The sequence below is a fragment of the Actinia tenebrosa genome, unplaced genomic scaffold (assembly GCF_029948245.1).
Source record: "Actinia tenebrosa isolate PJP-AT-01 unplaced genomic scaffold, QUT_ActTen_1.0 PGA_scaffold1__47_contigs__length_23844297, whole genome shotgun sequence".
NCBI lineage: Eukaryota > Metazoa > Cnidaria > Anthozoa > Actiniaria > Actiniidae > Actinia > Actinia tenebrosa.
Window position 1 is genome coordinate 14,215,995 of NW_028292578.1, and position 12,210 is coordinate 14,228,204.

A 12,210-nucleotide genomic window follows, 5' to 3' on the forward strand; every position below is an offset into this window, starting at 1 on the left:
TTAAGATGCATGCCGGGAAATATACCTTATTCACCCTAGAGAATAAGCTTCTTTGTTTGATTTGTAAGCATATTCTCGTGTGTTCTCCTGCGCTACTGTTAAAGAAAGAAATGATACTCAGGAGAATGACGCATGGTCTGTAATGGGAAAACATTGTACCAAGTCGAATTAAGGTCATCGTACCATAATCACCAGAATAAAAATTGTTCTCAATGTTCTTAGATGATTTTGATGCAAGCACTCCTAAGTGTAAACCTTTGTTTTTTTGTGTGGTATATCGTCACAATTTCATCATATTATTGTAATAATATTGGGCAATTAAACTTAAATTACTCAAATAATTATTTTCTCAATTAGTCTGCTCCAAATGGTGGTCAAACGCTGACTACCTTGTTATGAGTCCTGTGGGGGATTTAGGGGGGGTTCGTTGGGTGCAAATAACCCCCCCCCCCCCCCCCCACCGGCTGGTACCTTGGAATTTTTATATTTTTTTAAATGAATAAATAAAAGTATGGTACTAACTCATGAGATTTAATATGAAATGGGACTGGTGGATAGGTTATCCTTATCAGGAGCGCACCTAGGCCAGTGATGCGCCTCATGGGAAAAATGATGATGCAAGTATTAACTATGATGCAAGAGAACGTTATTGTTGTGCCGAGATTTGCAAAAATGAATCCCGCCCTCTTAAAGTCCTGGATCCGCCACTGCAGTCGGTAAAAAATGCATTTGAAAGTTTTGATTCAGATGATGAACGTTTTCTGCACGAGACAACAAATAACTATAAGTGAAACCCGACGGAAATAGCATTCATTTTATTACGGATAAATCATGAATGATACCTTATAAGCTAATACATTTGCGCTCTTTTATGCAGAATCTCTTCAAATAAATAACATACAATAATTTCAATATTTCCTGCAATACTGATTTTTTACTTACATCAGCATGTTATAAGTTGATATACACCGTATTCGGCTTGGCTGCCTTGCCCTTGGGGTATAAGAGATGAGACTGGGGCTAGGGAAAGGGGAGGGGTGGTCCCTTATGCAGGAGGTGACATACTAAGTATCAGCATTGCTAGCCAGCTAGTTAAATAATAATTGAAAATGGTACAAGCGCCTGCTTCGGGGTTTTGATTCACCGTTTTATCTTGTCCTTCTTGCTTTTTGGTGCTCCTTAAGCTTCAGCATCTTTGACCTTTTGTGTGCTATTCGGTGTTGCACATGGGATCTTCGCTTACCAAAATCATCTTCTGAAAAGCAAAAGGAAAAATGAATATAAAAAATATTTTGGATTATCAAAAAAAAAAAAAAAAAAAAAAAAAAAAGAATAAATGGAGAGAAAAAGAATCAAGACACACAGCGCCCCCCCCAAAACTGAGATCAAATTATGTTGATGAAGCAGAAAATGGAAAACAGTATGCAAAAGGAGACCATGCAAATTGGTTATTATTGTAAGTATAGGTAAAGAAGAGGTGGAAGGAGAAAGAGAGTGAAAGATGGAGGGATGCTGCAAGAGGCTTTGACAATTAACTCTGTCCCATAATAACACCCCCACCAATTCCCCTAGTTAATTTTACTCCTATCCCTCCAGAAATATCCTTTCTGCGGTCCCTTGTACCAGTTATTAATATTACACGGTAATTCCTACCTGTAAAGACGTACTCTTCTTTATTATTATTGGCAGGTCGACTGTGAACAAACTCGGTACCCTTGATCGAGTCGGTATCATCTCTGGAAGACGAAAGTCCATAAAAGTGCTTTGTAGACTGAGGTTCATCAATGGTCGTTAATTGCACATCGCTGTCATCATCTTTAAAACTAGAATGGCTGAGAATTTTATTCTCGGTATCCAAGTCTAGGTATGGTCTTTCATCCGTGTTTACGTAACTGTTTTCAGTCGGTGTTTCTGGCTCATCAACAGTTATTTGTTGATCACTTTTGTCCTGGTTCTCTGAAGTTACTTTGGACAGCGGCATTTCGAGGTTTTTGTTGTCACTGTTTTTTGGGTACTGTTCAAGATGTTCTGCTGCAATTTTTTTACCATCAGTTTCTGAGCTGTTGGGTCTTTCGTTAGCTGAAAGATGTAAACCACAAGGCTATCAGGCAATAACTGACATTAATGATGATGATGATTGATGATGATGATTGATTATGATGACTGATGATGATGATGATGATAATTGATGATGATAATGACTGATGAGGATCGTTGATGTTGATTATATATTATGAAAGATATAACAACTCAATCGAAAAGGTTTTGATATGAGAATTATTGTGATGGAGGTCAATAATGACAACTGGCTAGGAACAACTAAGGCCCCGTCCACACGTATCCGGAAATTTTTGTATCCGCAAATTATTTTTCGCGGATACGAAAATGTTTGCGTCCACACGCAGCGTATTCGAATCGTTTTCACCGTCCACACGTGTCCGTTTTCGTAAAAGTTGCGGATACGGACACAAAAATTTGCGGACACTTGTGGACGCAACCCGTATCCGTAAAAAAAAATTTGCGGGTACAAAATTTCCGATACGTGTGGACGGGGCCTAAATCACACAAAGGGGGTCAGTGAATGTGCTGATTTGTTCTCTCCTAAACACCCCTTTGGTCTTTGTTCAGCAAAACCCAAACCCTCCCTACCCCCTTCCCCAATGACAAAGTCGCTTTGTAGTAGCTGATTAATTGTCATAATTTAGGCCCCGTCCACACGTATCCGGAAATTTTTGTATCCGCAATTTTTTTTTTTTTTTCGTGGACATCAAAATGTTCGCGTCCACACGCAGCGTATTCGAATCGTTCTCGAATCGTTTTCACTGTCCACGCGTATCCGGAAATTTCATGATCCGCCCTGATGCACGCTAGTGCCTAGTCCCTTCTTAGCGATAGTGTTTCTTATTGAGCATGCGCAAAATCGTGTTTATGTCAGCGTATTCGAAAATTTGCGTATACGACCGTCCACACGTATCCGTATTCGGAGCGTATTCGAAAATTTCCACTCTGGAGACCGTTTTCGAAAATTTCCGGATACGGATACAAAAATTTCCGGACACGTGTGGACGCAACCCGTATCCGCAAAAAAAATGTGTGGACGGAGCCTTATTTACCTTGTTTCAACTTTTCCTCGTCGATGGAATTTCTATCGCTTTCATCGCTTACTACAAGAAACAGGAAAAAGGCATTAATAAAACAGCATTTGGCCATTCTTTACTGACTTTGAGAGCATGCCGTGCTGCGGCATATCAGTTCCAGAATCCTGATTGCCGGGTTGGGTAGATTTGTTTGAACAGATCATGAACCTGCTCTATCATGACGCTTACCTTCAACTATTTCTTGCTGGGATTTTAGCTGACCTGCTTCACGTTTATCTGAATGGGATTCCTGTGGTGTGTCTATCAATATAAGAAATCTTAGCAAGGAACATCAACCGTTCACCGTTTTCGTTAACTAATGAATTCATTCAATAGATGAAATCTTACAAATCAAAAGCTACCGTGTTTTCTAACAACAGGTAATCGCAGTTCACTTTCGACCAATCAAAAGGCAACTTCTTCAACGCAATCTTCTATTTTTCTTTTTATCATTGAAACTTGATATTTTTTTATTTATTTTTCAGATACAACCACCCCTCTTGTTGAGGATAATTGGTTGAGCAGTCAGCTGATAACCAAATGTGTTTTGAAATAAGGCTTTTAGTAAAAAATAGTACAAAAATAGAGTCAGGCAAAGGGTTCCATAGATTTACAGTTCTTGGATAGAAAGACAGTTTTGGATTTAATAGCACATCTCAGATAAGAAGCAAAGATTGTCATTTATTTCTTACGTTTGGCTTGATCAGTCCTAGTAGGTTTTTTAAGGTTGTTATAAGTAGGTAGGCTATCACAAAGCCATTTACGACGACACGATTTACAGCCTACACTGTAATATCGATTTAGGGTCACTATTTGAGTTTTATGAAATTAGAGAAATTTTGACATAAATTGTTTTCTTTTGTGTCTGATTTGTTGACTATTACACGTTGACTAACATTTTTTATTTCACGGGTTAATGTATGACCTGTTTGACTGATTTATCCCTCAGCGGTGACAACCCAAACACGCATTACATCTGAGTCCAAGACTTTGTAACCTATTGGCGTTGAATTTGCTTCGACTTATCACTAAAAGTACCGAGATGATGCGCAATCATTTTCAAATCGCCAAGTACGAACGAAGTGCATTCTGGTCTATCTTGGGTATTCCATATGACGCCATTTAAGGCAGAAAGATGAACATTTGGTGTTACCCAAGATTACAATGCATCATGATTAATTCAGGAAAGACCTAAAAGCTGTTACTATCAATTTTCTGCATATTTTTGTGTTGTATGAATGGTTAGTGCCAGTCTCCGCGCAGCCCACGGGTACCCAACCTCAGCTCCCACTCTGTTCTGCCAGTTTTCAACCTGAATATGAGTGTAGAAAGAAGTTAAAAACTGAACGTACTTGATCTTTTGAAAGTATTTATTTATCATTGATTAATCATTTACATTTCAATAAACGACTTTTGACTCATTTTTTGGCCCGAAAACTTTTAACACTATTCGGGTTTTCGTAGCAAAATGTCTTTGACTGAAATGCTTATCGTTTACCAAGACACATCTTTGTTTTAGTACTTTTCAACGTACTCTTCTGGCACATTATGACCCTGATTTACTTCCTCTGTAGGTTCTACATGTTTTCCATTCTCTGTATAGGACTCTCCCTCGGGATTGGGATTCGCTTGATTGGATTCACCTGTTGGCTGAGCATTGGTTTTATATCTGTCACAGTAGTTCATGGCAGTAGGCACTTGATCTTTATTCAAAGCGACATTATAGACTTGTATACAAGCGATTCTTCCTTTGAAGTATCTGCTATCTCCTTTCCTTGCCCCAATACGGATAGCGTGGTTAGTGGAGGTTTCAATCTTGCCGATGTTATTTGATGCTGCCAGATTTCCGTCGACCCACAATGAAACCACCCCACTTGATGAATCGTATGAGAATCCCACAGATTTCCATTCATTTTTTTGAAGGTCGCTCATCAATTGGGTTGTAAAACCCTCTTTTTCTCTTTTAGTAACACGGACGAAGAGTTTTGGACCAGTTACAATCCAAAAATGTACCCCCCAGCCGTCGACTTTGTAATTGAATAGCGGGCCTCTCTGCTCAATGAACACTTTGGCCAGGACAGTCATAGATCCTTTGGTGTCCAAGATGCCATTTTCTTTGTTAGGTATCTCAATGTAGCTGTTTGCGTTGCCTTGAAACTGGTAGCTTCCACTAGCCTGGCCATTGTATCCTTGAGCAAGTGCTACATTGCTAGCCACGCCTTGGGGTGCTTTGCCAAGGGCATCTCTTGTCGTAAACTGAGCGTTAAAGGGATAGACGGCTATCGGCTGAACTCCTACCCCTAAAAAGCCATTGAAATTAATAATAGTATCAGAGTTCGTGCATGATTCCTCAAGGCGGATTCCAGTAATTTCTATTGACTATATGATAAGATCCAATTGACAAGCGTGTAAATCGATCGGTAAAATATAATCGAATTTACCACCCTATGGTTGACGTGCGCACAATTGATTGGTCACTGAGTCGTTTCGTTGGGGTATTGACACCAGGGCGTCGATATGATAAGCGTGATGTCAGGGCGCGTCTGGTGTATCGTCAAAATCTTGGCAAAATGTTTACTATTGCTGTTAGTTGGATCAGTGGTTGAGCAATATTATTCGGTTACCATGTCTTGTCTAGCATTCCTTTAAATTGTTACAGTTGGGTTATATAACTTGGTTCGTGAAAGCATTATAGCCTTTCGGCTTCCACCACGCTAGCTGTCCTTTCCTTAGTTATCATTTGTTACTAAGATGAGTTACTCAGTCATTAGTGGCTGACTGTCTTGAATGTCTCTCAAAAGTTCATTGAGTATTTTATCAGTCGTTACCCGTCCGAATGAACGAGATGTTACAGAACTGACAGATTGTTAAGTATGCAAGCCAGTCTCTGATTGGTCAATAGAGAATTAGGAGAGTTAAAAGAATGATGCAAGTAGGGTAGATTCTTGGTTATATTTTTGATTGACCAAACAACATCAAAAATGATTAGTCATAAGTGAAGGCGAGTTACGACTGATCTAAATCTCTAAGCCGGTTTCTGATTGGTCAAAAGCAAGTAAATTAATTGTTACATATAGCCAGTTTCTGATTGGTCAAAATTGAGTAAGTTATATTGATGAATATATCAGCTGTAAGGTTCTATAAGGCAGTTTCTGATTGGTCAAAAGTGAGTAAGTTGATTGTTACGCATATGTAAGCAAGCTTCTGATAGGTCAAAAGTGAGTTAGTTAATTGTTACATATATACATATATATGACTGAGGAATGAAGAGGAGACTGTCAGCAGAGTAAAAGATTCTGTAATCTAGTTTCTGATTTAATAATTAAATGTAAGATTACGGATAAAACGTTTAGATTTTTTGCAGTTTCTGATTGATTGGTATATTCCGCAAATCAAGTTTACCGCTAAGAACCAAAAAAAAAATTTTTTTACGATCAATTGAAGAAAAACACCCAGATTTTGGGGCCTGTTTGAGATTATTAAAATGGGTTTATTTCTTTAGAGATACTTCTAAAAATTATCTCAATCTCGTACCCAGAGCCTGCGTTTCTTCTGGCCTGCGGCGAAGAACAAGGGCTCTGGCATAATCCATATTAGGAGACCAGGATTTCTTGGACTTCCGGTATAACAGCGCACGCGTTCAAAGACATGCCAAAAATTAAAAATCTCTTTCCCCCTATTTTTAATTTTTACTATGATTTTGACTTTGATTTTGACTTTGATTATTTTGATCGGTTATATCTCACTTTCCGAAAATTGCGCATGCGCTAAAATATGAATTATGCCAGAGCCCTTGTTCTTCGCCGCAGGCTAGAAGAAACGCAGGCTCTGGGTACGAGATTGAAACTATCTAAGATTATTAATTAACTTACCCGCGCCTGCGCATTGTGTGGTTGAACATTAATGAAAGATAAAAAAGAAAAGAAAAAAACATATATTAGTAATATGAACACTTGTTATTTACTCTAATAAGAACATTATTATTATTAATTATATATATATTCATAACAATGTATAAGAACGTTTTTGGTTTGTGGGGTCAGTAGATTTAATTTTTAGCCCACCCCACTGAGTTTTAAGGGCCAAAGGAATTAGCATTCACCTTCTATTGCAAAGCTTTTACCGTGAAGTTGTGTAGTGTGTTGAGCAATATTTAGTTTCCTATGCACAGATTGCTTTATATTTACATCGCTTCACTATGGATTTTTGTTCACTGAGACAACTTAATCTTTACTTAAAAAGCTAGAAGTTTAAGGCCCTGGCTAAACGAGGAAACATGTTTACCTAACTGTTTCCTAAGGTGGCAAAACTGTCAGGAAACATCGGGAAACAATGTTTCCATGCGTCTTGGAAATATGAAATGCCTCTGCCGCAGAGCAGAAATAATTTTGGAAGCAAAATTTGTTGCACGCAGCAATGTTTCGCATGTGGCTAAACTGGGAAACATCGAGGAAACATGCACGCTGTAAACATGTTTCTGGAAACATGTTTCCTCGTTTAGCCAGGGCTTAACAGAAATCAATAGGCATACAGCTCAGCACATGTTTTTATATTTATTTGAGTGGCAACTTTAAACTTTTGCTTTTGATTTTCTTGCGGATATCTAGTTAACTAAGATTTATGTCAAATGTTCAACTTCACATGAGCCGCACGCATTGAAAACATTCTTTTATGTCATTAGGTCTGGCTCATGTGACGTGTAACGTTTGACCTAAGTTACAAGTTGAAAGTTACATCTATTCATTTACACAGTTTTATAGCTTTATCTATTCGAATTTACACCTAGATTGCTTAACATAAATAAGTAATTATAGTTGAATTTAGCTGAATGTTGTACGATTGTTGTTGTTGAATGATGATACCAGCAACGACAATTTTTAGCCAAGCGACTTTGCGCAAAAAATACAATTTTGTATTACGAACAGTATGATAAGGTACGATGAACAGAAGATGCTTGTAGTACCGAAACTAGACGGCTATAATTAACTGTTTTCTGTTTCAGAGAAGGACTATGTGAATCAAACGAAAGCCGTTGAATTTGACAAGACGTTGCGAGCTACGGAATCGAAATTGCGCAAAAAAATCGTAGTTGCCAGACTAGTTAACATCAGTTGCAATGTAATTTATGTAATTTATCAATTTACAAAGCCTTCTATATTTACATAGCTTTAGTTTTAGTCTTAACAAGGAGTACATATGTATAAGAGAAATATGCTTAATCTTTTTAGACGTATAGTTTACAGAATTTAACACATGCTTTTATACATGTATATATTCATTTATTCAGTTTTACAGTTTTACAGTTACATCGCTGATCAATACCAATATACATGGCATTTTTTATAATGTTTAAGAGGGCGTCTCTGTAACAGCGTGCCACTCGATCTGGGCTCGAAAAATAGATTTCTTTTATATTCCTATCATCGAAAGTACTATCTATCCTCACTACAAAATTGCAGTTAGAATTGTTCTAAATTCTTTTTTCCACCCGCTATGCGAATTTTTGTCCATCGACCCCAAATCAATGAAAGACGCCGATTTTCGAGGTCGGCCGAGGGCTATTTTCAAAGTCTGTTTTCTCGGGTTTCTCTGCACATAAAAGCTATTTTTTCTATCCAGAACTTTAGTCTAGTGTAACTTCTGCATAAAAACAGTAATAGTTTTTTTTTGGAATGCGCGAATTCTGAAAAATAATCCTAACTGATCGAGACTACTGAAAGCGTGACATGGAAAGCTAAGATTATGAGACCTCGAATATTGCATATTTCTCATTTGTGGCACCTAATCCAGCCCTAAAATATCATTCAACCTTGAGATAAGAAGCTCTTTTATAGATGTGTGCAATAAAATTTGCGGCACTTTGCGTTTCTACGAAATAAGCTAAGTTTCAAATTGTTCTATTTTCAGTTATTTCCTTGCGTGACACGACAGGCCGTTGGGTCTGTGATGGCTACTTCTTTGCTCATTATCCTCAATACCAATACCTAAAATATAATATGATGAATTAAAAACCTTAACTTTACAATATTTGTTCCATTATAAAAGATTTCAATGATCTACGGCTTCATTTAATAGTGTTTCAATAAGCTGTTTTGAAATTTCACCGCACAGTAATTGTTTTAATTTGCATATCTCGAGGTCGGGAGGTCAATCGTTATTTGTTTATTTAATCATAGCAAATTTAGTAAAGAAATCCTCGCTTAGTAATATCTCGAAACACCCTAAAAAGATCCAAAACTGAGAACTGTTCTTGTTTGTAGAGCTGAATATTTCTAGTTTTTTTTAAGTTGTAGTAAATATATCATTGATATCTTTGTCACTATAGTCATTTAACATTCTCAACGTTTATTTCCTTTATTGATGGATTGCAAGCATTCCCAAGAGAGTCAAAAGACAAAAGCATGGCGGCCATTGTGGTGCCGTTAACAATGGGTGCTAATGAGAAATCTTTTGTTAAATGGCACCAACATGGCCGCGATGACGTAACGTGCAATATTTCGTCCTTCCGATATTTTCGAACTCCATATACTATCATTTTTTCGAAAAATACTTTGCAGTCTTGACTGTTCTTCGGCTGAGATGACGATTTTTGCAACAGGTGCAATCAAACGTATGAAGTCATTCATAACTACAGAACAAGTGATTGTGAAAATTATGATCATACAGGGGCGGCGGTTCGGAAGTGGGGGTTGCGGGTACTGGCTCCTCCAATAATTTTGAAGACATAGAGCTACTCTGTAGATATATGCTTCAAATAAACCATTATTATTATTATCATTATTCAATCAATGAGTCAATGTATTGCTCATTTCTCTTAGAGAAACATTCAGCTCTCACTCTACTCGATTAAGTTCAGCTACTTTGAAGCCAAGCTATTATGGTTGCGTCTAAAGCATTCTTTCAAAATCTGTGATGGTTGATATTCCTGAAATCTTTGGTAGGTTGTTCTTATTGATGTTTTTATTGGACGGCCTTTTCTTTTGTTGTTGTTTTGTTGTGATTATTATTATTACTATTATTATTATTATTATCATTATTATCATAAATATCATTAATGTTATTTTTATTATAATTTAATAAATCATTATTATCATTATCATTATCATTGTCATTGTCATTGTCATTGTCATTGTCATTGTCATTGTCATTGTCATTGTCATTGTCATTGTCATTGTCATTGTCATTGTCATTGTCATTATCATTATCATTATCATTATCATCATCATCATCATCTTCATTACAAAAGCAAATTCTTTGTTTATCTACATGAATTCGGAACTAACATTATTTTCAAGGCGATTTTAAAACAGTCAATCAGTACAGGCTGTTTTGACGTGCTCCTCCAAGTCCTCCAATGGATAATGTTCAGCTTCCGCCGCCCCTCTCGGGTACTCACTGAACTAAGATTAAATGCTTACAATGATCTTATGAATTTATATATAGCGCCTTTTCTATATGAATATAATCAAAGGCGCTTTACATTGAGTTGTTAATGACAGATTGCTTTTTGTGCAATTTACAAGCATGAGAGATGGTTAGTATGAAGTGTAGGCACTGAGGGTGGTCACTGCCAGGGTTTCTTTACGTCCTCAGTGGTTCTTTTACGTCCCTCCGATGTTGGTTAGTAATGATGATTGTGAAGGGACGAGACCGCCATTTAAAGTGGTCATCCGAGCCACTTGAAAGCCATTTGCAGATGTAATTACAGAGACAGCACTTTCTTCTCAGTTATTTTAAGACCCTGAGTGTTGGGACTCGAGGCACGACCTCCCTCACGAAGGTCCCGATGCTCAACCAACTAGCTGAGCCAACCGGTTTGCGGTATAGCTAGCTAGCACTACTGATTCTACTGCGGAGAACACTTGCATTCCTTAATGACCTCGCCAACCAAACGCACGAGCTCTGCCTTAAGGCCTTTAGATCTAAACTGTACTTCAAAGTAATTAAGTATTTTTTTCAGCATTGCAACATTGAAGGCTGAGATCTTGTTTCTTTGATATAGTAGGCGCAAAGATCGTACGTGACATAATGGGGTGTTGCAGGCCAATATGTTATGCTCATGATCAATTTCTTGTAACAGCAAGGGGGGGCTAATTGAGTTGGGGAGGGGGGGAGTGTAATTGAGTTTCTTCCGTCAACACAACGGAAAACAATATAAAAAAGCATCGTTTTTTTCTGCTGAAGGGGGGGCTTCAGCCCCCCTTTGCCCCCCCCCCCCCTTTCCCCCCCCCCCCCCCCCCCCCCACCCCCCGTCCTGGATCCGCCCTTGAACAGATTCATACGTTCTGACTATGGTATTACATCCTGAATGTCTTCCTCTTCTACCAAAGATCGTACATTTTCCTGAGGACTGGTCACGGTAATATCTCGTACTGTGGATTTTTTTCGCGAAGTGGAAAGACGTGAAAAGAATCCTGCAATCTGGGTCTTCGATAGCCATTCTTCTCTTTCAAAGCGCCTTTCATCGTTCTCATTTCTCGCGCACCGCATTTCCGCGGCAACTTGTTCAGGGTCTGCTTTTCTACCAGTCCTCTCACCCAGGTTAAGCTTTGCTGTCAAATACGACCGCACATTTTCTGTAAAACGAGCAGCTCGATCCGGTTCTTGGTTTTAGAGCCCAGCTCATGCTAAGTGTTGAAGGTGTCTCTTGAACAAGTGATATATAAGAATCTTCGTCTGGTTGTCGGCGGAGCCCATCGTATATAGTTTCATTTCTCTCTGACTGAATTTCGCTCTTAGATATATATTTTTATTTGTAATAATGGTTATTTATATTATATTTAAAAGATGTATATTTTAAAAAAAATATTATGCATTGTTATTTTGTTTTCTTTTTTCTTTTTTTTTTTTTTTTTTGCAAGAGTCTTCAATTTAGACGTCCTAGTCTAACTCACTGGTATTTAGTACAAAGACATAGATTCAGTATTCCAAGTACTACTAATATAAGTATAGAGTTGATCAATAACACAGTGAATAACGCTACTAACGCGGGCAAGTACATCCTTTACTTACAATGATATGAATGATATGCTACCTTCAACTAAAAAAACTAGAAATATTCAGCTCTACAAAC

At 37.8% G+C, this 12,210-nt stretch overlaps 2 protein-coding genes across 2 annotated transcripts; both read right to left on the bottom strand.

Moving 5' to 3' along the window:
- Positions 1 to 788: 788 nt before the first annotated feature.
- On the bottom strand, positions 789 to 7,730 carry LOC148909931 (uncharacterized). Its single transcript, XM_089033095.1, has 5 exons — positions 7,010 to 7,730; positions 3,327 to 3,398; positions 3,114 to 3,164; positions 1,654 to 2,079; positions 789 to 1,255 (listed from the first exon to the last, which is right to left on the bottom strand). The coding sequence occupies exons 4-5, from the start codon at positions 1,979 to 1,981 to the stop codon at positions 1,149 to 1,151; spliced, it is 435 nt and encodes a 144-aa protein (XP_088889221.1). The 5' UTR covers positions 1,982 to 2,079; positions 3,114 to 3,164; positions 3,327 to 3,398; positions 7,010 to 7,730; the 3' UTR covers positions 789 to 1,148.
- LOC148909932 (uncharacterized) lies at positions 4,490 to 11,627 on the bottom strand. The gene is made up of 4 exons (XM_089032472.1): positions 11,439 to 11,627; positions 10,459 to 10,537; positions 9,688 to 9,765; positions 4,490 to 5,437 (listed from the first exon to the last, which is right to left on the bottom strand). Exons 1-4 carry the CDS (start codon positions 11,625 to 11,627, stop codon positions 4,653 to 4,655), a joined length of 1,131 nt encoding a protein of 376 aa, XP_088888598.1. The 3' UTR covers positions 4,490 to 4,652.
- Positions 11,628 to 12,210: the final 583 nt, after the last annotated feature.